The sequence below is a fragment of the Podarcis melisellensis genome (assembly GCF_964234715.1).
Source record: "Podarcis melisellensis genome assembly, chromosome: 2".
Classification (NCBI taxonomy): domain Eukaryota; kingdom Metazoa; phylum Chordata; class Lepidosauria; order Squamata; family Lacertidae; genus Podarcis; species Podarcis melisellensis.
This window is the reverse complement of record NC_138529.1, coordinates 11,857,926-11,883,304: the sequence shown is the minus strand read 5'-3', so window position 1 is coordinate 11,883,304 and position 25,379 is coordinate 11,857,926. Positions and strand designations below refer to the sequence as shown.

The 25,379-nt window shown below is 42.3% G+C and overlaps 2 protein-coding genes and 1 long non-coding RNA gene across 3 annotated transcripts in view; 2 read left to right on the top strand and 1 right to left on the bottom strand.

Moving 5' to 3' along the window:
* Positions 1 to 12,745, bottom strand: part of LOC309364113 — a 22,453-nt gene extending 9,708 nt beyond the window's left edge. Inside the window, exon 1 of the long non-coding RNA XR_014165740.1 lies at positions 10,905 to 12,745. This is a non-coding gene — a long non-coding RNA (uncharacterized lncRNA). The remainder of the gene's footprint in view (positions 1 to 10,904) is intronic.
* Positions 10,000 to 13,567, top strand: HOXC9 (homeobox C9). The gene is made up of 2 exons (XM_081900855.1): positions 10,000 to 10,826; positions 12,754 to 13,567. The coding sequence occupies exons 1-2, from the start codon at positions 10,292 to 10,294 to the stop codon at positions 13,005 to 13,007; spliced, it is 789 nt and encodes a 262-aa protein (XP_081756981.1). The 5' UTR covers positions 10,000 to 10,291; the 3' UTR covers positions 13,008 to 13,567.
* Positions 13,568 to 19,727: 6,160 nt separating this feature from the next.
* Positions 19,728 to 24,392, top strand: HOXC8 (homeobox C8). The gene is made up of 2 exons (XM_081900856.1): positions 19,728 to 20,825; positions 22,488 to 24,392. The coding sequence occupies exons 1-2, from the start codon at positions 20,390 to 20,392 to the stop codon at positions 22,778 to 22,780; spliced, it is 729 nt and encodes a 242-aa protein (XP_081756982.1). The 5' UTR covers positions 19,728 to 20,389; the 3' UTR covers positions 22,781 to 24,392.
* Positions 24,393 to 25,379: the final 987 nt, after the last annotated feature.

Below are 25,379 nucleotides of genomic sequence, written 5' to 3'. Positions count from 1 at the left end.
TTAAAACTTACTGGTGATGAAGTCGGGCTCTTGCTAAGAGGTAGACACCATAGAGTCTGAGGTCTTCGGTTGGTTTGTTTATATGGTGGCGGAACTATGGCTATTCTGAACATGTTTCATTTGCGGGTATTCACTTTAACATGCCTTTGGATTTCAGAATTTGGATGGCATGGGCTTCTAATGGCAGTGGAAGACTGAAACATTTGGTGGTATTTCGGAATGTTGTACACACACACACGCATACTTCCACCCCCCCCTCTTTCCTTTGTGGATTTTCTCTTCCCGCGCCCCCCCTTCCCCGTTCCTTGGGAAAAGCTGCAATAGCAGTTACATATGCAATTGAAAATGGATAATGTCAGAACAGAGCCACTTTGCCAGTGAAGGATAGCGGAGTGTGCTATAATTCAGGATTTTCAAGCACCTCAGTTAAACGTTTCAACCACAGAGACACAGACAACTAACAGGGAGAGTTGACTGCAGATTCTATTAAAAGGGGAGGAGGAGGGGGAGGAGGGGGAAGGGGGAGGAAAAGGGGGGATCTTAATGAAGAGATTAAAGATGTTGCCTTAATTTGAAGAATGTTTTCTTGGGGATGATGGCTTGGCTCTGGCGCTGCTTGGCTCCTGACTTTGGAGAGCGAAAAGGCAGCCGTGACACTACACCAGAACCCACAAAGGGCTTGGATTTTCTCTCTCCCCCCCCTTTCTCTCCCCCCCTCCTTCCCCCCTTTTTTTGTCTTTCCTCCTTTCTGACAGAAATGAGTGTGGATCTTCCGCCCTTTCATGCAGCTGATCCGTGGTTTAGGTAGTTTCATGTTGTTGGGGGTTGGCTTTTAACTCGGCAACACGAAACTGCCTTAATTACGTCAGTTAGTCTTCATCAAGGGCAATCGTCCCTTTCCCTTTTCTTCTTCTTCTTCTTCTCCCTCTCCTTCTCCTTCTCCGTTACTCGCACGCAACGAGATCAGAGCTGAGAAACAATTTTTTTAAAAAAATAAAGAAAGAAATGAAACGCAGGGAATCCAAAAGAGTAAAATGTTTCGTGCAGATTTTTTGTCATTCCAAAAATAGAAAGAGGGAGGGGGAGACAAAAGGGGGGGCATGACTGGGTAGAAGGAAGCAGGTTCGCACTAAAGTCCCCCCCCCTTCATCTTCCCCAAGAGTCTCCCACTCCAATTCCCTTAACCACATACGGCTACTTATGGACTTAGATGAATTTTGTCGGCTGCTATTGTTTCTGGCCGACGTTGTTGTCAAGGCGGACAAAACGGGGTCCCTCCTTGAGAATTCCTCATCGAATTATTGTTGGCTTAAGTTAAGGCCTCGAGAGTTGTCCGAGTGTCACCCGCGAGTGTTCCGGGTGCCCCCCCTCTCTCGTTCTTTCTGTGTCTTCCGTATGCGCTGTCTTTGGTTCTTTCGAATGCTTCAGATTTCTGAGAGGATCTAAGAGAAGAATATCTCCAAAGAATATGTGTGGTGACTGATGCTAATATATATGTGTGTGCGCGCTCAATAAACCGGCACGTTGACGGTGATTGGAAGGCTAAAATTACAGCCTAGTAACTTCTATGGCAATCTCCTGTTGCCATATCCTGGCCAGTACTCTGAGTATTAAATCAGATAAGTTATAGCATATTATGTTCCTTGAAGGTGCATTGAAGAACAAAGCAGTAAACGGGGAGCCAAGGCTCGCTCTGTCTCCTTAAGAATCCAAACAGCTCAGGTTTAAAATTTAATAGCCATTTTACATGCTAAAATCCAGGGTGGGCTATCACTTGCAAGAGCTCAAGTCACACTGTAGCTTTCTGAACATAGACTGGAATAGAATCTGCTTTATTTTCACCCAACTGAGGAGATCTGTGAAAGCTAAGTAACTGTTGACTAAAAAACATTGACTGCTCAGTTATGTGATTAACAAGTTGTTGCGCTGGTGGTTGATGTTGGGGTGGGGTGGTGGTGGTGGAGAATAAGGATTAATTTTTTTAAAAGGAGAGTTGGAAGGGAAAAGAATAGCTATGAGAAGATCACGGTTTCGAGATAAAGGTGTGTGTTGTTGTTGTTTTTTGCCAATGGAGAGCATAAATGTTGATTTGAGATCAGCAATGCGAAGGTGGCAGTTCCATGAGAAAGGTGCTGTTTTGCTTTGCTTTGTTTATCTATTGCGAAAATGAATGTTGAGTTGAGATTCCTCCAGTTTTATCCTTCTGTATGAGGTTCAGGGTTATCCTCCAAGAAGTAAGGGAGAGGCATCCCTCTCCGGCTCTCAAGTAATGCGAAGAAAGCATCCTGAACAAGGAACACAAAGTCATCACATTTTCTGTTAATCTTTCAGAAGGAATGAATGACTCTTTTATAATATGCTGATTGTACGGTCATTATATAAGTTTCCCCTAAGCTTGATGGAGAAGGGTTATGAAGACCAGTGTTGTCTTTCTAGGGAGGCAAGATGGCAGACCGTATGGCTTATCCCTCCACCCAAATTCGGTTTCGAGTAGGGAACCTTTATTTTCAAAAGAGGGCTTTCCCCCACCTTGCTGCATCTTTCATTGCAAAGTTCTTGCACTGCTTTTTAATTTTGATGCTTCAATCTCCTTAGCAAACTTTCTGTAGGAGAGATGAGAGGATCTGATGTTCCTTCGACTTAAGCTCAATCAGCTTTATAATAAGCAAGAGAGAAATTAACGTGGTGGCCTTGCAAAGGAGCTTGCATAAGGAAATAAACAGGCAGGTTTTCGGCTTTTATTAGATGACTGTCTTGGTTTATTATGTTAGATATCCGCCTTTTTAAAAGCATGCAAACGCGCTTGGCTTTGGCTCAAAGTAAACATGGTATGGACAGCGGCTATATTCGATATCCCCCTCAGGTTGGATACACACAGACATTCCTTCTGAGCTTTAAACGTTTTAATAAGCAGACGTAATACATAAATGCAAAGATTCATCCTTTGCGCTTTGTTACTGTAAATTAGTATTTCAACAGATAAATATGCCTGATCACAGAGACCATAATTATGCTCAATAGTCCTGGGGTAATTGATTGGTCTCACTATTCATTATGTACGGGAAAGTTTCCCCTTTTCTCCATATTAACAATTCTCATATCAGCCCCTTTTTATTTTATCACAGTATGAAGAAGGGTGGTGAGGGGAAAAAAATCTATCATGCAGTTATGAAGTTTAATTTAACCACCAGCACCCCAATGTACAGAGGGAAGTCTAAAGTAATATATGTTTAATCGACCCAAGTCAAGAAATGTAATAAAAGTTAAATCCTCCCCTACTGTGTTTTTTCTCTTTTAAACGATACTATTAGATCTGGATGAAAGCGGAGAATTTACAGACTTAAGCATTATTGCACCGAGTTCCTTTATCTCTTATGTGAGAGCATGTGTAATTATGACGATCTCGTGCTGTTTCCTGTACATCTCTCCCTTGACAAAATATTGTTTTGCTCGTTTGCTAAAACGTGCTTGTCCTTTCTGGGGTTTGTTGTTATGCATATAAAATATTAGCAGCTTTCCAATCTGGGCTTCCAGTGCCGCTTCATTTTTCTTGTGTATGTTGCTGTTATTCTGCGTTTCACAGCAGGTGTAACTTCAAAAGGCTTCTGTCTTTGTGTTTAGACCTACATGCTGCTGTTCCTTGCAATTTAATCGTTTAGTTTCTGAGAGTTTTGAAGGTGCTGGGAACGATGCAAAGATACACCCATCCACATCAGTAGATCAATACATCTGTTAGTATATCTATCAACGTATCTATTTATCCACACAACACATTAACTGGCCACAATCCAGCAACTGCACATACACCTATTGATTTCAATTATTTTCTGCGCTCATTGCCTGTGTTGGATTATATTTGTGTATAATTCGAATGTCTGCACACATATACGGTGTGTGTGCTTGCATTTCTTTTACGTATGTGTGCATACGCATGCTCTCTGTATATGTGTATAGGTATGTTTGCATATACAGACAAGGAGTATTGAACAGGATGTGTATATTTTTAACTGGGGGGAGCCATTAGTTTGGTAAAGATAATTTAGTTCACCATGTTCGAATATTCCTTCAGTCTGATGGAGATTTGGAACTCTTTCATTGATATTTGTATGTGCGTATAATTTAATCCTCAACAGCCTTCTAGTGATAAATGCAAAGGAATCTCTCCTAGATGTTATGTTTTCTTTTTCCCCACCCCCTGTATGCTTTCGCATAATTACTGCCTCATTTAAATAGTTCCTCGAAAGTCCAAAGAACGGTCCAAATTGTTTCATGGAGTACAAGGAAGGGTGGTGTGTGTGTGTGTCTGTGCGATGTTTTGTTGGCATGTGACTCTGTGTGTTTGTCAAGAGAAAGTTCTTTTTTGCTCAGCCCTAGGGGAGACTGCTGTGCCGAAGGCAGGTATAATGAGGCCTAGCAAAGGAGCTTGTGCGTGGAGCTGCAGCTTGGGGTTGGAATGCGTCCGCCTTCAGTTGAAACTTGCCCTTGTTTGTAAATGCTGCCTTCGCTGCTTAAAGTGCATCTAACACCTTCCAGTCCTAGCCGGCTCTGCAGCTCCTCGACAGCTCCTCGACAGCCGCTTTCAAAAGCAGACGACGCAACTTTGCATCCTGGAAGTAGCCTTATCTTGTGATGGATATAATTACAGCCTGTCTCCATAGAAAGGAAGACAATCGTGGTGGGGGAGGTATAGAAATATGTTGAGGTGTTGGTTTTGTGGTTATTTTCTCCAGGCACTGGGCTTGGTGAGTCTAGGCTGGCTGTCTTTCTGTATTCGCTGGATTTTGGAAATCTCTTGGCGGTGTGTGTGTGTTACCCCAAAGATATGGCTCAGGGGACCAACCATTTTATGTCTCGTTTAAATGTTGTTGCCCCCTTGTTGACTCTCGAGATCCTGTATTATTATCATTTCTTCTTCTTCTTCTTCTCCTCTCCTGTTTTTTTTTTTTTAAAGACACCACAACACAGTGACATAAATTGGTCCTGAGGTTTAATTGCACTTCGGAATTTATTGTCTTCTGCCTCCACCTCCAAGCACTAAGGAGTCTGGAATCCAAAGTCATAACATCTAACAAAATTCTTAGCAACAAGCAAGGAGGTTGGCTGTGGGGGGTGGGGGTGGGGAGGCCATTAAACAGGTACAAACTCCTCCAGAGTAAGTTTAAATTGAATGTACCGTTTATGCGGCCTGCTTCTTTCTGTCTTCCTTTGCTCTTTACCCTGGGGTTGAATTTAAAGATCAAGCCCGTAGGAAATAAAGTTAAATACATAATTCCCATCAGTTTACTGGGGGGGGGGGAGAGGAGGCTGAGGCGGGACACACACGACCCTGACCCTTATATATTTAAGAAATCAAAAGGAAGTCTAATTTTTGCACGGTTAGAGGCTTATTATTATTATTATTATTATTACCATCGATTGTAGTGTGTGGCAGAAATTTGTTAACTTAGGATTTAGGGCTAAAGAGAATCATGTAGTCAACATATTTATTGGCAGCATTTTCTCTGCAAGGAAAGGCTAAGCGAGAAGGTGGCGGGGAGATGAAGGGGGAAGAGGGTGACTTTAAAGCAGGACAGAAACGATCATCTCCAGGAGCAGGAGGGCAAAACTGAGGCCACACCCCGATCCGAAGCGCCTCTACTTAGAAGTAAGCTTCGTTGATTTCACTGCCACTTCCTTCCCAACCAGCCTGCGGAGGATCGCAAGCCCTTCAAAGCTTGGGAAGGGAAAGGGAGGGGAGAAAAAAAAGGGGGTCTCTCTCCACATGGGGAAACTTCAAGGCTTGACTTTATGCTTAGTTTGCTTTCGCTTATGAAGGGCTGTCAACACTGCGACGCCTTCAGCCTACAGCTGTGGGGGCCTGCAGGGGATGCGAAAACGGTGCGCCGGGAGTTCCCAAGAAGAGGAGAAAAGTGGATTTTTTAATCCGAACTTGACGGTGTTTATTGAACCAAGTGGAAACTCGGAGCGAAGGAATGCGATTTAAGAGACGCGGCTTGTCTGCGTGTCAAGGGTGGCGTGTTTGGTCTGCTAATTCCAGGGCCCTCGCTGGAAGTTTGTTGTTCCAAACCTCTCGTCCTCGGGTTAGCCAGCGACACTATGGGGAACTATTTATAAAAAGCTACGCGGTGGCTCGCCTGCCCCACTTCTTCACAGCTTCCTGGTGCGAATCCAGCAGCTGCTCACTCAGGAGTCCGTGTGTGTGTGTGTGTGTGTGTGTGGCGTTGAAACCTTGGGTGCCTTAGGCCAGGAGTCGGTCTATGGAAAGGGAAGCGTGGAGTTATGAAGAATACGCCAAGGCAGCTAGTGAGCTAGGGCTTCTGTTGAGGGGAGCCAAGCTGGTGGGAAACTTAACGATTTAAACAGGGCTATATAGGGGTTTTAGGCGTGCAGCCATCCTTTGATGGCTGGATTCTCATTACGGAGGCCTTAAGAGGGAGATGGGAGTCGTACTGAGTTCCAGTAATCCAGTTATGTGCAGATAAAAACTGGAGAGGGGGAGAGACTCATGGAGAGAAGGAGGGGGTGCTAGGTGATAGTTCTTCAAGTTTCCTTAACATACACTACCAAAATGGCGGAAGTAGCCTATAATATAATGATTTTTTAGTGTCAGGTCTTTACTGAGGATCAATAAAACACCAGTCGGGGTCACTCCCCCCTCCCTCTTCATTCACATCACAAATGACGACCTGGGATTTTTATATATCTACTATATAAATATATATGCATGCTGCATATATAAGTACAACTTTTATAATGCATTTTCATCATCATCATTCAGCGACCCCCTTTCCATAGTTAGCTTCTTTCGTCATAAAGGAGACTGAAGAAGCAGACGTGGAGCACATTACTGCAGGACTGATTGTCTTCCATCAAAGGGACACGATTTTGATAGAGAGACACTCACTCGTCTGTCGCTGAGACTGAGACGCTGGGCAGAACGCGTAGAAACGTAGCCATTTAATCTTCTAGGTAAAACTATACCTTTGATGCCTATATGATCAACCTCTCCGGCTGGGATTCCATCTCCGAAAGGAGAAATGTTTCAGAACAATCATTTCTTCGCCACAAAGGTCAGCCTAAGTTTTCCCGTGTAGACAGAGCCATGGGAGTAGAAGTATCCAAACAGCAGTCTATTTCAGAGGGTCTCTGGTTATATCCTGCAGTTACGCATGCAGTTAAAAACTGATCTGATTCTTCAGTATTAAGGACATGTCTTCATTTTATCTGTAGACAAACTGCTCCCTTCCCTCGACTTCTAGTTCGACTCCCAGGCGCAGGACTCCTTGAACGAGGAAGGCATTGCACTACAAGTCCTAGACTAGGATCATTGGCTATGAACAACCTGCAACACTGGGGAAAGTTGATTTTAAAAGCGGGGGGTGGTGGTGGTTTGAAGTCCTCCTTATAAATAAAGACACCCTTGGCTGTTAGGCTTCATTTTGTGTAAACATTAAAATTCTCCATCCAAGAATATTTTAATGACCTTCCTTGTATTAAGGTTAACTACCGTGTTTACTTTTCCACGCCCTTTTCTTTTATAATCCACGATTCTTGATGTGTTAATTACATGTTAGATCTTCTGTCTTTTTTGGGGGGGGGGACACGCCGTTGTTCTTTTTATCATTATTTTTCCTCTGAGCAGAAAGTGTATATTTGTGTGTGAGAGAGTGAGTGAGTGAGAGAGAGAGATGAGAGAGAGAGAGTACGTCTAAGCAAACTACCATTCCTTTGCAATATTTATTTTTGTAAATAAAATTATATTTTCAGTGCAACCCAAGCGAACATTTCATCCTCTCGGCGCATTTCCCTGCATATTCTCCCCTCCCCTCTTCTTAATTTCTGCATAGAGGACGCCTCGAGAAAGGAATAGAAGATGGCTCGGTATTAGCTTTCCTCCGTACGTTCAAAATAAGGAGAAATGAAGTCACTGGAGACTTGTGATTGACAGATAAAATGAACTCAGGAAAGGCCAAAGGACATATTATGCTCCTATAGGAATATTTCCCTTCAAGAAAGTGCTAGGCTGAAAACGGTATGAGCATGGTGGGCAGGAGATGGCTGGTTCAGGTTTCACAGCAAGACTGTTTTCAAATTTGGATTTCTTGGATACACACACACACACACACACACAGAGAGAGAGAGAGAGAGAGAGAGAGAGACGAGTACATTTCTATTTAAAGTGCGCTCCTTATGAAATGAAAAACACTATTTTCTCTACATCACCTATGGCAGGCTGGTGCACAAATGACCAAGAACTCGTGAATTAAGATGCAGTCTGGAATATTTAATCAGCTCCTTCAAGCAACTTCTCCAGAGTCTTTTTTTCAACGGGAGAGGAGGAGGAAAGGGAGAGATTTCTGCAAGGATTTGACTGTGTCTCCTTCCTTCTCTCTACTCTTCAGATTTCCCAAGCAAGGTGCCTAAAACAAACCCACTCCTGCTCCTGTTTGTGTGTGTGTAGGGGGACCTGCACACTCTGTGTCGAGTGTCCATGTCACTGATGGATACTGCATCCCTCAGGGGCACATGCCCCCTCATCTCTCCTTCTCTGCCCTCTGCCTTTCTCTCTCTCTCTGTCTCTCCCTGGAACCTCCATAACCTTCCCTGCATACACTTTTCTTGTGCCTTCCCCCCCTTTTGTTGCAAATTTACCGCACCTCCAAGCCGCCTCTGCTGCTATTACATGGGAAATCTTCAGTCCTCTTTGACAATGTAAAAATAAATAAATCCATCTCTTCTTGTTGTTGTGGTTGTTGTTGTTGCTGCTGATGTTATTGATGATGTTGCTATTCTTGTTGCAGTTTTTTTCCCCCGGGGTGTGTGTGTGTCTGTGTGTGTGTAATCCTTTTGCAGATTTCTTCTCCCAGAACAAGCGACCAGCGCCATCCTTCCAGACTTCTAAGGGCACAAGCTCTCTTACCTACTACTCACTCTTCCAAGCAAAGGTTATTATTAAAGCACACGCACATATCAAACACGTCTTCCAGTGAAGTTCTGCAGACGGTTTGGTAAACCAAAAAGTTCCAATGACATTGTTTAAATAATAAGTACAGCAATCAAACCCAAGAAATCAGACCATACTTTTAAAAAAGAAAGAAAACACCTCACACCCTGGCTTGGTCTCTGAACATGCAAAAAGTCCCTCACTCCCAGCTATGCCTTATAAGTGAAACTTACTCGTACAGTTTTATTTAATGAACGACACATTTATGAACAATCAAATGATCCTCGTAAAATTTTTATTGAAGGACATAAAAACATCCACGGCTACTTGCCGAATAATGTAGCCTCTCAGAGAGTAGAAAGATGAGAGACACCTTTTTTTGTTATTATTTTCCACTCATGCTTTACAAGGTCATCTTCTTCCTCCCAGAAGATAGTTATCTCGTGTGTGTATACACACACACACACACACACACACACACGCACATAGATAGATAAATATATATATATATATATACACGCAAACTTACAAATACATGCACACTCACATACACACACACATAGATATACATATACATAGAAATACCTATCTGTCTATATTTAGCTATCTATTTATATCTAGATAGATCTAAAGTCAGAGTACATGACCCCAAGATTTCTTGCTGCTAAATAAGCTGACGAATATGCCTCCTAGTACAAATGACAAAAGGTCCTGTAATCAGGCAAAAAAAGGAAAAATATATATATAATGCTCATAGCCATTCATGGGCTGGCGCTGAAGAGGGGGTGAGCCGGCAGTGCAACTCTGCTAGGACCTTGAACCGACCCCCCCTCCCCCTTTAAAGATATTCCATGTAATGTATCCATTATAGAATACAAGCTGTAGAAGCAAAGAGACCAGACAGAGACAAATTGCGTCAAGAAATAGTTCCTGTGATACCTTGCTACACCAGATACCTTGCAGACTCATTAATAGCAGGGCTATGGAAAAGCCAAGTCGCAGAGCGAGAGAGCCGGCGAGCGAGGGAGTCGCCTTTCAGCTAATGGCACGTAAGAACCAACCGCTGCTAATAACTGCATTATTTCAAGAGTTTTATGAAAACCCAAGACGCATAGGCGCTATTTAAGAAAAAAAATAGTAAGAGGGGAAGGGGAAAGGGGAAAAAAAAGACCTGCGGATTGATCTACACTGTATTTTTGGGTAAATACAATCACGTGAGAGCTGGGAGCCAATGACAAACTAGGAAAGGCTGAAAAAATAATTACCTGCCCTGATTGTTCTATGAGAAGATAAAAAGTACACATACAGTTCATACAATAATCTTATGAATGTAAAAGAGGGGGAACAATGTCGGCTTCTGGTCCCATAAGCAACTATTATGTAGATTCCTTGATTAGTCATGAAAGCGAAGAACTGTTGGCATCAAGGTTCCCAGCTACGGGCTCTCACCCTGCAGCAGCTAGACCTTCAGGACTAGTACCGGAGTGCGCAGATTTTCCATCCTGCAGCTTTGCCCCCAAACCGGCCGTTTTTACTACTTCGTGGGCTCCCGTGCATTCCCAGTCGTCCGTGGTCTACCACCCGTACACCCACCAGCCTCACATTGGAACTGACACCAGATATATGCGCACTTGGCTGGAGCCTATCTCCGGCGCTGTCTCTTTCCCAGGTTTTCCAGCCAGCAGCCGGCACTACGGGCTTAAGCCCGACGCCTTCCACGGCCGCAGGGACTGCGGACCGGTGGATGGACGTAGTTATCCGGATTATATGTACGGATCCCCGGGAGATCTCAGGGACAGAACCCCGCAGACTATTCCCTCCCCGGAATCTGAGGCCATCGCTTCCAACAAACACAAAGAAGAAAAGACCGAATTGGACCCTAGTAAGTCGAAGTCATTCTTGTTTACAACCGGGAGGGCATTGAAGCCCTCCTGCACAGTACTCAATAAAAAGAAATTACCTTGCTGTTTAGAATTCTTGGCATCTTTGCCTTGAAAACTCCAACTGGACAGGCTTAAAAACCTGACTTAGAAGATCATAAGGGCAGCTTGTAGTTTGTTTGGTTTAGGGGAAAGAGGGGCGGGAGGAGAAGGGAGTTGGGGGGGATCTCTTCTGTGGTGATGATGATCGTTATTATTTTGTTTCCTCACTTTGGAGAATCCACTTGTTTGATAAAATATTCATAACCTCTCCCATGCCCTCCCTTCTTTGCCCTCCCTCGTTCGTACTTTTCGAGGAACGGGGTCTGGCTAGCGAAAGAGTTTGGGCATGTGCGAGGGAAAAATAGCATGGATATGCATTTATTTATTTTCCAAAGGGAGGTCGGTAGGCATGATTCATAAAATCTTTGCACCAAGGCAAAAGAGCATGCCCTGGCTGGTAGTGGTGGGAGAGAAGGAGAAAATGAGTGCAGATTATGAAAAGCGAAAGATTTGAACTATGAGAAGTGCACATAACCAGCTATAATTTAATAAATGGAGGAGGGGGATCTTTAGAAAGAACAGTGGACCACGTACATTATTTTTTTTTTGGTGAGGGTTATACAGTTCAACGTGCTAGGGAAAGGAGTAAAAGAATAAACGCCCTTGAACACTGACAAAAGAGCAGATCTAGGGAAACCTAGTTTAAAAAGGAATAATTCTTCTGCACAGTAAAATGTTCACTTCCTAGTGGCCATATGCCATTTAAGTGTGGGTGATTGTTTCTGGGCAATGAGGAGTCAAGGCACAGCATGCAAAATATATGCCAGGAATTAATACCTATTTGTGTGTATATTCTGGATGTCTCTGTGTGCATTTTTGTGTTCCATATACACAGAGACGCTCACATGCACACACAGCACAATACCATACCCATGCCAGGTGTTTACAAAGCCTTCAGGCCTAACAATCTGATCAAATGCTGGTACAGTTTAATCCTGGTAACTTCTGTGTCTTTGTGCCATGTTAGCACAGAGGCAGAAGTATGTGCGCTTTGTGTGTGCATATGTGTGTATACACACACACATACACAGTGCTATGGAGGGAATGCAGTTAAGGAAGTTGTTTAAGTAGCCTTGAATCAGGAGCATATTTACTGAGTCCAAATATCACAAAAAGAGGAAGTCTAAGTTATGACTTCCCCCTAACAACGATAGAAGGAGGTTTAGTATAAAATAAGGTGCTTTGGGATTGAGAGGGGGAAATATTTTTCTTGGAGTCAGTAGACTTATCCTGGGGCATTCTCAAGATATTAAAAAAATGCCAGCAGTTCCATCAGTGGGAAGGTTATAGAGAGGGAATTGGAGAGTAATGGTTGTAAACAGAGTTTATGGGCCTGTGAAGTGGTGTGAATTTTGACTCTTTATGACTGTGTTCTTGGATTACTCCTACTAGTGTTCATGGGCAGGAGTATAGTGTTATTGTTATTATTAAACTCATTGCTCCAGTTTTTCTTTTAAACTGCAACATGCTGGAGACAATGATCGCTTAGCTGAAAACAGTATAACAGTCGGAAGCAGAATGCAAAGTTGTTCCACCAGAAATCATTGAGAACTGTCTCATTGCCGTTAACGTTGATGTGCAGTGCACCTTCACGTTCTATAAAAGAATACATACGCCCTTAAACTATCCTGAAGGTCACTACAGATTTGATCGGATCCTGCTGCCAAACAGAGGGGACTTTTTAAAAAACAAAACAAACCCCCCGGAAGAAGAATAAATGGATGGACCTGGATCTGTGGGGTCCACCAATTTCAGTTAATGATATATATTTACACATACACACACAAACAAACATATGTTTAAACTGCCGAACTGTTTCTTTTCCAGACAATCCCGTGGCAAATTGGATTCATGCGCGTTCTACAAGGAAGAAAAGATGTCCCTACACGAAGTATCAAACGCTGGAATTGGAAAAGGAGTTTTTGTTCAATATGTACCTAACACGGGACCGCCGTTATGAAGTGGCCAGGGTTCTTAATCTCACGGAGCGCCAGGTCAAAATCTGGTTTCAGAACAGGCGAATGAAAATGAAGAAAATGAACAAGGAGAAAACCGATACTAGTAAAGACCAGCAGCAGTGAAATTGGCCGAGTCTCTCCAAGCCAATGGAGAAACCGAGGCGCTGGGTCTTCCTTGGGGTTCGAAGTGTTTCTGACTTTTTTCCGTGTGCTGATGAGTGTTTAGAATTAGTTAAACACAGCAACCATTCTGGAGCAAAAAGACATAAAAGAGTGCTTTTATAAGAAAAAAAAATTAAAAAAACTGCGACTAAAAATAAACATTTTCTTTTATTTTCAGAAAACAACAAAGTACTTGAATTTTTTTTAAAGTATTTTATTTCGTAAGTTAAATTTATCCAGTGGTTTTTTTAAAAAATAATTATTATTATTTCATGACGTCGTGGCTGCATATTTTGTACAAAAGGAAAGGAAAGGTGGGGGGGAGAAGAAGAAAGGAAAATAAGAGGGGGTGATCGCTCAAACAATGTTTCTGTCATCGTGTTGAACGTTTCTGGTGTACTTATTTGTGTCTTCTATGATTGTCACAGAACCGTTCTGTAATGCTGTTATGTTTTGCTATAGTAGAGCAGCTCTCTGTAAATATATACCTAACGTCACAAAAAAAGAGGGAAAAAAACCAACCTTTGATAGTCGAGGTGTCTTTTTTTATTATAATGATTCTCTTTTAAATTCTCTTGGAGAAATCACACCTTACCCACCCACCCCAAACTTCCACACGGATTGCTGGGCTGGGAGGTAGAGAAAACCTTGCCTTGGATTCTCAAAGACATAACTTCGGAAAATACGCCCCTGGAATTAACAGTCTCTTAGAGAGAGAGAGAGAAAACTGTTGGAAAAATGCCCTCTTTCAGGAAGTCCGATAGGATAGTAAAATAATAGAGCTTCCGCTCACAACATACTCCCCCCCCCTTCTCTTTCTCTCTCTCTCTTCCCTCCCGCCCCCCAATTCCATATATCTATATCTGTATGTCTATATAGTGGTAGGCTCATAAAAAGAGACATTGGGGTAAGGGTGAGTGTGTACTGCACATTTTAGTCTAGGGTAATTAATTGTACTAATTTATGGCCTCGGGCAATCAAACTATATGTACGAGATTAAATACGTGTGAGCGGCATTAGCTCATGCAACAGTCTTACCTTTTGTTATCTAGCCGAGACAAGACTATTAGAAGTCTTTGGGATTATCAATTAAGTGCCAAAAATACGTTACTGTGTTGCTTGGGGGCCCAGTCATCCTATTACTTTCGGGTGTAATGTATCAAGAAAACAACAGTGAATGGTTTGTTCGCATGAGTGCAGATGGGAAAGGATGGAAATTAGGAGATGGTAATAGTTTACGCCAAAAGAAGTTTTTGGGGGTTTTTTGCTTGTTTTTTAAGGGATTAAGGAAGTGCAGTTGAGGACTGGAAGATTCTCCTTCCAGCCCCTCTGTAAAGAAACAAGTTTCTGGACAAAACGCTTTCCTTCACTTCCACAGGCTAGCAGAAGGCAAATCTGTGAGTGTTAAAAAATCAGATTGTTTGCACTGCGTAAGGACGAGTTAAGTGACACGAGGTGGATGGAGAGGCGGGGGGAGGCAAGGGATTTTCGTTTTGCTTTTTTTTTTTTTAAGGGTCCATTTTATCCTTCCCTACGAATGCATGTTTCCGAAGGTCCTTTCCAAAGCTTGCTAAATGAAAGACCAAGGGATAACAAATGAGGAGGCAGGAGATGTCTCAGCATAACAACTTGTTATGAGGTCCCTTTCTTTAATGAAATGAGTCCAGCACTGTTTTAATCTTTCTAATGATAAACAGATCGTTGGGGAGCGGGGGGGGGGCGGGCGGGAGGGAGGGAGGCCGGGTAGGGAAATCGCGGCTTGGGGTTTGCCCAGCCGGATCCAACCTTCTCAAGGAACGAACGAACGAATAAATAAATACAAATCTGGAAGCCATTATACCCGCTGATGTCATAAAACATTTCTTTCGCAAAGCTTCTTTCGTTAGATACCAGTTTGTGGCTTTATTTATTTATTTATTTATTTATTTATTTATTTATTTGCTTGCTTGCTTACGAAGGCGAAAGGAGATTTTGCACACACACACACACACACACACACACACACACACACCCCTGATTGGCGGAAGAGAATCGCTAACAAAATCTGTTTTAGCCTTCGTCCGCTGATGTTCTTCAAGGTACAGCCGGGGTTGGAGGTGGGGGGGGGGCAGAAATTCAGGAGGAGCAAGAACATTGCTAAAAGCCAACCTTCCACCCAGTGGTGACCGTTTATTATTTCCCCACTTTTTAAACTTCCCGAGCAGTAATCATGATAATAATGACGACAACTACTATGGCAATTGTTTTTAGATTTGTGCGTCTGTGGTGAGGGGGAACAAAAAGGGAACAATCTCCATAATCTCTCTCTCTCTTCATTTTTCTCTCTCTTTCTGTCTACCACCACCTCGGTGACAGACTTGCGGCCCACCGAGAGGCCGTTTTATTAACTTTGATCCTTCACCATGCTTGTAGAACCTTCCAGTTCCACCAGACCTCATTTTCAAGATTACTAAAGATGCAGTCTCTTTCACCTTTATCTCTCCCTCTCCCACCTCTCCCTCCCTCCCTCCCTCACCCCACCCCTACCCTGACAGACTTCAGCAGGGCTGAACTCCCATTGGAGCTAATGGGGACGAAAAGAATGTAAGTTATGCTTCCTTTGTCTCCATAAGACTGTTGTTCTCCACTCTCCCCCTCCCCGTCTCCCATTGCTTTCTTCTGACTTGCTTTGTGTGCGGTTTTAATGGAAGAATACAGTTATAGTTCATGTGCAAGTCTTCTGCCAAAAATCCAGGATGATGCTTGGTGTGTGTGTGTGTGTTTGTGTGTGATATATGTATGTGTGTAAACACACACACACATTTCAGAGTCAGATAGAGTCCTGCTCTTTGCAAGTTTACTCAAAAGTCAGCTCCCACTAAACACAATGGCGCTTGCTCTCAAGTAAAAGTGCATAGGATTGTAGCCTTAGCAGTGGAGAAGATCAAATCGTTCATTTGTGTTTGAAACGCTGTCCAGGCTTCCAGTCCAAAAGAGTCGCTTCGCCAGGCGTGGTTAGCGCATTATTTTCTAAACAAAGACAAGATTCCAGCAACACCACCTTTTTCCTGCAGAACCTTCTCTGTGATTTCTTCATATTCTTGTGTTTATGCACACTCTATCTATCTATCTATCTATCTATCTATCTATCTATCTATCTATCTATCATCTATCTATCATCTATCTATCATCTATCTATCTATCATCTATCTATCTATCATCTATCTATCTATCTATCTATCTATCTATCTATCTATCTATCTATCTATCTATCTATCATCTATTTATCCATTTATCTATCTATCCTGTAATGTATATTTGTGTGAAACAGAAAGTGCTCTCATCTTCAGCTTAAAAAACGTCTCCTTTGTAGTCGACACAAAAAGGACAGGATACAGCAGCTTTGAAAGCAACCCATAGGTACATTTCCGCAGCCCAAAAATGCCAGTTTTACAACTCTGTTTGTCTCACTGCTGGGTGCACTGAATAGAATTGAACAAAACAGGACCACAGAACCGGCTAGACGTCTGGCCTTAATTGTTTTATGGTTTAAATAAGGTGGGTGCTCTTCTCTTTGAAACCGGATTATTGGAATGTTTTGTCTACCAGCAACAAACAACAGACGCGCACACACACATACACCCCCCATTATAGCCCCCCCTTTCCTTGGCAGAGGAAGGAGAGATAGGGGGCATGCGGGGGTGCCTTTTAAAACAGGGAGCGGCGTGATGTGGGGGAGGTTAGCAGGAGAGATGATAGAAGCTGCTGCATTTTGCTTGCGTACGGACTGTGTGTCCATGTGCACGCGCATGTGTGTGCACTGTTGTCGTTGTTATGGTGATGGGTATTTTTAGGGTTTGTGGAGGGAGGGGGGGAAACATGAAAAATGGGGAAACGTCCTGCCATTATTACAACACACACACGATTATATCTATAACCACCAAAATCTGATTTCGGTTCCTTATTGACCGAATGATGGATGCAGATCTTGATCATCACATTCGATATGTTTTTATTCACCCCACATTATGTAAAATCAGATTTTGTTTCGTTTTTGTTTCCTTTTGGACATAGGTGGATTCATGTACTGGAGGGGAATGGGGGGTTGTAAAAAGAGCGCGGTGATTGATGATGGGAGATCTTTCTCCATTTCTGTTTTGGTTTTTTTGTTTTTTTTTGTAACTGAAAGGTTATGTTTTGAAGACGCGTGCCTTGGGGAGAGCTGGCGCAAGATGGCGCTGTTGCTCAATCTTAGAAGCGATTAGCTGATTTACTTACAAAGCCTGCAGTTCGCACCTTTAGGCCTCTCACAGATTGTAAGAAAAACAGACCTCAAGAAATAAGTATATACAACGCCTCTCACCTGAGACTCCCGGCTATGGTTTGCAAAATAATGTCAGTTCTGGGTTGGAGCAGAAACATGCTTTTTCTTATTTAACTGAATCTTCCAGATAAAATAAATGTTGAAATTGGGTTTGCATAGCTCTCCACAATCATAGACGCAATACATATATGCAGTGAGAAAAGGAATATTCAGTTCATCGACAGCTTGTCAAATATATCAATCCTCTGCCAGAAAAATCTATTTTATGTGTTTTTCTTTATTAAAGTCAAGATACAGTTGAATTAAGAAAAGCGATCACATTTTAAGTAGCAGAAGCTTTGTGTATGAAATAAGTAAGAACAGTACGTTTTGAAAATAAAGATAAGAACCACAATGGACAACACAATCGGTTATACCAAGCTAGTTATGAAATATTGTAGTTCGCATGCACACACACACATACACATGTAATACTCCACCATGAACAAGAAGCTTGGCGTTTTCTATGCATCTTATATGACAAAATGATGATTTTCTTCCAATAAAAGAACTGTATCTAGCGGAATTGTATCAAAATACTTTTCTTCGTGAAGATTATCGATCTCGTCGCTGCATTTTCCTCTGTTAACTCTCAGAACACCACAAACGCCTCTATTTTCTTCCTTTATGTCCTAGTTCAGTTGCAAAAGCTATTTTTTCATTCTTTAATTTTTTTAAAAAAGATCTGCATGGTGGATGATGCTGGAAAACATTTCACCAACTTTCGGCCTTCCCATCAGCTGCTTAAAAATATTCAAGAACATGTACCGTAAAACCTGAATTTACATATCCTGACACTGAACACATTTCAATAAGGGGAAGGTTTGGCCACTGGAATTTTAAAACTCGAAAGCAATATTGATCGCTGTCCTTGAGCAAGAATCCTATTGACTCTGAGCCGTATCTTCCAATTAAGCTAAGGTCTAACCCATTCAGTTGTTACATGTGTTGGAAAGAAAGAAAGAATCTATTTACAGTATTTGATTTGGTAAGCCTTGGTTAAGTCTTGCCCTCCTCATAGTAAGCCTTTGTTGGGAGAGGGGAGAAATTACAACCTGGGGACAGACTTTTGTTGTTGAAATTAGACAAAGGAAAGTAAGAAGTAAGGCTATATAAGTTAACAAAGGTGGGGGGAGGCAAAATATGTCCATGGATTTGTTTCCAAGAGTGTTTTACGGTTTTGTACGCATTAGAACAGTTGGGATTTCCTCAATTCTGGTTTTCTCCACCCTCTGAAATTCATTTACTTGCCATTTTCTGGGGAAAGGGAGGGGGAGGGAGAAAGAGAAACCCAGTAAGAGATTTTGAGAGGGGAGAAGGGGGTTGCTGATGAGTTTATGAAAGGGCCATGGGAACAGCTAATTTATAGAAGTGTGCCTGATTCTTGTCTTATTTAAGAAGCTCCCCCCCCCTCCTCCAGCCTCGCAAAGAAAGAAAGAAACCAGCCCAGGAAATATTAATTTGCAAAGTTTAGAAGAAGGGGAAAGCTGCTGGTTTTATGCTTCTGTTTAATAGCCTGGGTTCTTTAATGCAGTCGTAAAAAAGAATGTGCAGCAGCCTCCCAACGGAAAGTATTCAGCCAATGGTCACTCTGGAGTGAAGAAAGTAGATGGGGGGGCAGAAGAGATGTTTGTAATACATGGATACTACATACGACTACATGCATAAGACATGCGAACAATTACCCACCATTTGGTGAAAGGGACGGGCGTAGGTAGATAGATCCTACATTCTGCCACACCAAAAAAAACCCTTCATATCCTGTGGACCTTCTGCCTCCCTCCGCCCCATTTTCCCAACTACTTGGACGAGACATTTCCTGTGGGCAGGGGATACTTATTTCCTCCAAGGGACGCCTTCCAGTTATTTTCAGATGGGAAGATTCAACCATTGGTCCAAAGACAAAAAGAAAATATAAACATATTACTTCTACAATCTTTATTTGTTTGAAAGGCACACACACACACAATAATACATAGAAAGGGCATTCATAGCCAGCTAAGATACTCTAGGCTCCCTATGTTCTTTCCCTCAGTCTCTCTCTCTGTTTTTTAAAAGAGGGGTTTGCTCTCTCCCCCCCCCCGCTAATCATAACACCCCCTAAGAGTGACAGCCACATAAACAAGGACAGTTCCATTGCTAGAGTTGGGGAGGGGGTTGAGTTTTGGAGAGGGGGTTCCCCCTTGATTGTCATCATAATAAGGCCTCCTCAAGCTATCCGGTGTTTATTTCTGCCCCTCCCCCCAAAATTGATCCGGGTTGGCGTTTTATACCTATTACCTGTTGAAGTAACCTAAATTGACCTCGCTGGCGCATGTATTTGCTCAGATAAGTGAAGAGGCTCCGTAGCATGGGGGGGGGGGAGACAGAAGGAGCACCTAAGGGTATTACTGCGCACCTTTCATAACCCTGCTCCATTCACTAGATATGAGGGTGTATGTGTGTGCGTGTGTGTGTTTTCTCTCTTCCCCCTATCCTCCTTCTGAGGGCTGATTATTTCACCTCCCCGTCACCCCACGAACCCCCCGATTTCCTTGTCATTTTCTTCCTAGCCTGTCTTGGTGTGGTGGATTGATGAATCCAGATCGCGTGTGAGAGCAAGCGAAAGAGAGAGAGAGAGAAAGAGAGAGAGAGAGAGAGCGCCTCACCACCGGGATTTTGAGGAATTTGCCTGTGGTGTTAAAGGGAAGGGAAGAAGTAAGAGAAACGGAGAGAGAGCTCTACCTATCGACGGATATAAGAGAAGTCAAGAGCATTAGGCATAAGCAGCCATACCCACTCAGGCACTATGAAACGTCTTTGAGAGAGCGAGAGAGCGCGCGCATTAAAAAAAAAAAAAAAGGGACAACCAGCCACTAACCAGGACTTTGCAGAGTCCAGAGAGAGCGAGAGCGAGAGTCCTTAGCACTGATCTCTTTATAGAATTAAAGACTTTTTTTTTTTTTTTTGCTGGTGGTTGGTGGTAGAAGGTTGGTTTCCTCCTTCCTTTCATGCGAGAGCCATGAGTTCCTACTTTGTAAATCCTCTTTTCTCCAAGTACAAAGGCGGCGAGTCTCTGGAACCAACTTACTACGATTGCAGATTTCCACAAAGTGTAAGCAGAAGCCATGCTCTCGTGTACGGTCCGGGCACCACGGCTCCCGGCTTCCAACACCCTTCACACCACGTCCAAGAGTTCTTCCACCACGGAACCTCCAGCATCTCCAACTCGGGATACCAGCAAAATCCTTGCGCCCTGGCGTGCCACGGAGACGCTTCTAAATTCTATGGATACGAAGCCCTACCCAGGCAATCGCTTTATGGTGCCCAGCAAGAGGCGGCCGTGGTACAATATCCTGACTGTAAATCCTCTTCCAACAGTAACTCTAGCGAGGGACAAGGGCATTTAAATCAAAATTCTTCTCCCAGTCTCATGTTCCCATGGATGAGACCTCACGGTTAGGACCATTTTTTTTCTCCTTCCTCCTTAAATGTGTTCTTTTCTATTTAAGCAGAGAAAGAAAGAAAGGGTTTTAGGGAACGGGGGGGGCGGGGGGAATCTGTATTTTGGAGAGACAGGCAAAGGCAGATAGATAAATAGTGGGGTTGGTTGCAAGAATGTTTCTTCTTCCTGTTTCGGGAGGGGGTATATATATATATAGAGAGAGAGAGAGAGAGAGAGAGAGAGAGAGTAAACAAGGCTGTAGCTGGCTTTAAAAGGCAATAAGGTAATTTCTGGGTTTGAATCACAATAAAGTAAAACTTTTTTTAAAATAGCTTGCTTCCAGGAGAGCAGTAAGATACAGCTCCCACGAGGTTATTAGCATGTTGATAATACGCTGGGTCTCCCCCCCCCTCTAAAAATGTCATATAGCTTTTCCTAACTGCTTGACGTCTTGGGCTAAAAGGTGAGCTTTAATAATAATAAAATATCGCTGCAGATCATTTGAATATTTCGAGAGATCTTTAATATTTAAAGTGTAAACTTTGAAGGGCAACTTTGTTCACAATTTTTTGTTTTAAGGAAAAGACTTAAGAACACTTAGAGATGATGGTGGTGATAATAATAATAATAATAACAACAACAACAATAATAATAATAATGGTGACAGTAGCAGTAACGACTCTACAAATTGCTGTATTAAAAGTAACTTTACTGAAAGGAGCTGTGCCAAAATGCCCACAAAATTCTCTAATACTCTTCTCAGCACAAGTTTCAGCCTCTTAGAATGTGGCTCAGAAGGCTTTTTAATTCAAAACACATGAAGGCTCATTTGTTTGTTTTTAACTGGGAAATTAAAGGACAGCTTTAGCTATACCCCCCCTCTTTAAAACACAGTTGTGTAAAGATGTCTCAGAAAGTCTTCAGATCAGACATATAACACGGAGTAGAAGATTAGAAGTTATTGTTATGATTGACGATTCTGACTTCCAGGCAAGCCTCTAATAAAAATCTCGATAATAAAAAAATGGGGGAGGGATGGTTGTTGTTGTTTAAAAACAACAACAGCAACAACAGCAGCAACAACAACAGCAATCTCGTATGTAAAAGATAACAATATATATATATATACACACTTTGGTATTTTACTATAATTATTGTTGCTGGGTTGGCTTTCAGTGCCTTTTCAACGTTTGTATATATGTTTCTACAGCTATGCATATGGATGCCTAAATAGACACACAGAAAGCAGCAGCAGAGTCCAACCCACCCACCCCCAAAAAATTAAAACTGAAAGAAACTGTAGTGGAATACCTATCCTGAGGGTTACTAAGGAAAACCGAGAAACAAGGAAGTATTTTTTTTAAGTGCATTTGCACTAGGAAGTCAAAAGTAAATTTTGCACACAGACAGGGGAGGAGGAGGGGGAGGAATGGGTGGCAGGAGGTCTGCCTTGGAACTCCGATTCCTAAGGTAATTTTATTTCAATATATGCTTTCTTTCATTTGACTGTTGGAATGCTAGAAGGGGCTGCAGGAGGTGGGAGACAGACAGTGGCGAGGGGAGTGGGTGAGTGGGAAGTGGTCTGTTGTCATTAGGAGACATGAAGGCAGAATCAAAGCGAAGAGAAGAGACCCTAACAAGTTATTTGTTGTTGTTGTTGTTGCCTGTTCAACAGCTCCCGGAAGGCGCAGTGGCAGGCAGACTTACAGCCGGTATCAGACCTTGGAGCTAGAGAAGGAGTTCCTCTTCAACCCCTATTTGACACGGAAGCGGCGTATAGAGGTCTCTCACGCCCTGGGACTGACAGAGAGGCAAGTCAAGATCTGGTTCCAGAACAGGAGGATGAAATGGAAGAAAGAGAACAACAAGGATAAACTCCCCGGAGCCAGAGACGAGGAGAAGACGGAGGAGGAAACTAACGAGGAAGAGGAAAAAGAAGAAGAGGAAAAAGAAGAAAGCAAGGACTGATCTCTCTCAGCTCCTTGAAGTCCTCGTTTTATGGCAGATGATAAATCGAGATGTTTACGACGGTCATTCGCTTTTATAGAGTATAGAATGGAGAGACTCACACACAACAGTAACTACCTGTCAAAAGAGTTGTAGCTCCCCCTTTTTATTGTCATAGGACTTCCCTTAGTTCCCCCTTCCTTATAGCAGCATTTTTAGAAAATAATAATAATAATTTTAACTTTTTAAAAACAAAAACATTTTTTTTTTGTGTTCGGCTTCCAGTGAAATAACTAGAGAACAGGACTGACTTACAGATCCAGTCCTAAACCCAGCACTATCTATTTCCAGACGAATGGACCTCTTCGCCGTCACCACCACCAGCAGTGACCCCACCCCCTTCTGCTCCTTTCTTTTTTCTAGTTGTCAGCAAATACAAGGATCTTATATATTTATTTGGGATAGGAAGGACTCCTATTCCTTCTCGACCAGGTTTAACCACCTCCCCAAGTTTAATAATATAAAAGGTAAAGGGAGGGAGGGAGGGAGGGAATGTATGAAAACGCTTTATGCTTAGTCTTAACTTTAAAACAAACAAACATCCCTATCTACCTATGTGCCCTTCTTACGCCAAGGTCCATTTCTTATTTTTAACTTTTAGCTGTGTCAATCAATAGCTACTAAAGGACAATTTCTTCTTGGAAGATGGAGGCTTGACACATGCCTGAAGACAGCACCACATGCTTATTAGTTATCTACGAATATATCTGTATGTTGTGTCTACCTATATACGCCCTGCGGTTTGGCAGGAAAAAGCTATAGCATTAGGCATTTTGGCTTGGAAGGAAGCCCCAGCCAAATCAGTGGAACTTACGTTTGAGGAAACATGCTTAGGATAGCTGTGAAGGACACGGAACCACCTAATGATTTCTCTGGGTGTTGTTTACTATATTACTCGTGTGAGCACTCGAAATTCTTAACATACTACCTAATGGGAAACCTGCAATAATCATCTATTAGCAACAAGGTGGGGGCTTACACATACTTAAATAAAAAACAAAAAACTTGTTCGAATCATTTTAAAGAGGAGTTGTGTATTGCCCTAATGCAAGCTACTAAGTAGCAGAAAATAATAATAATAATGAAAAAGAAAAAAGAAAAAAAGAAAAATACAAAAAACACATTGTAATGTATCTTATCACTACCTATAGAAGGAGTCATGCTTTGAAAGTATTTGTAACGCGGTTTTGTTGTCGTATGTTGCTGCTTATTTTCTTTTGGAAAAAAATAATTCCCAACAACTGAAACTGCCTAGATAAGAACGCACAGTATTGTATTATTTTATTGTGCTTATAATGTAGTTTAGGACTTAAATTGCACTGAATGTATAGTTATCTATTTGTCTTGACTTATCTGTTAATGCAACATGCTCGAATTACACACACACACACACACTATCACACACAAAAAAACATACACACTTGTCATTGTTTTATGTAAGCCATCGTTCTCTGCGTGTTCAAAACTCTGAATGTAGCAATTTCTGCCAGAAATCCAATTCTGGCGACCGTGGATTTGTATTGTATACGTGAGTCATTACGTAAATAAACAATAAAAATTGAGGGGAAGAAAAGGATTGTGGCTTCTTCAGCTGTTTGCCAGTTCTTTAAATCCACACCCACTGACTCAGGAGGTCTTGGCAGAAGCCACTGGACGATTCATACGTTCAAGTTACTTAACAGTTCAAAACCAAGACTCAGGCTTTTCACTTCCAAAGAAACGAGGCGTTACGTTAACACGTTCACAGACTAGGGTTAAGAGCCTTAAGTACGTTGGCTTGGAATGCCACGGAGATCCGTGGAACTTGGTGTCACTTAAGGATCAAGACAGCAACTGGGTAAACAAAGAGAGAAGGCGAAACTCCTTCCGTCATGACCATCACTTCTCTGCTGGTGCTATGAATTCACACGAGAAGATCTCTTAGGCTGAACTCTTCAAGACACCTACTGGGGAGTAAGTCCCATTAAATATATAGAGGCTCGCCCTGCACCTAACAGACGCGTTACAAAGATTCACTCCCCACCTTCGCCTAAATTGAGCTTTGCGTTCTGTTGCTAGCCTCCAAATTTCTACCTCTACTAGTATATTACTTCTTGCTTTGCTATAAAGTATAACAATGGTTTTCTTTAGCTTCTTACGTTTATAAAGCATATCAACAGCGACACACTTCCTTCCACTGGCATTCATGGGGGGGGGGTTCGAGTGTTTGTCCACTGAAAATGTCATAGTTCGCCATTTCACACCTAATATTTTGTGGTGTACGTGTGTGAAAGTGTGCAAAAACGGAAATAGCTGGAAGGAATCCGTGTGTATCACGTCCCTGTCCATATCTACATTATGAAACGACTGGAAGGAGACATAATGGAGACATTAAAAGGGGGCTTTGCGATGAGCTGGTACTTATTTATTTATAAGAAATACTTTGTTCAGGAGCACAATCAGCAAACTGGAGGAACACCCTGAATATCTTTCCATTGTGTGAATGTACACTTTGCTTGACAAAATAATACTGGCAAACAGGTTTATTTTCTCTCTTTCTTACTCACACATGCAGAGAGAT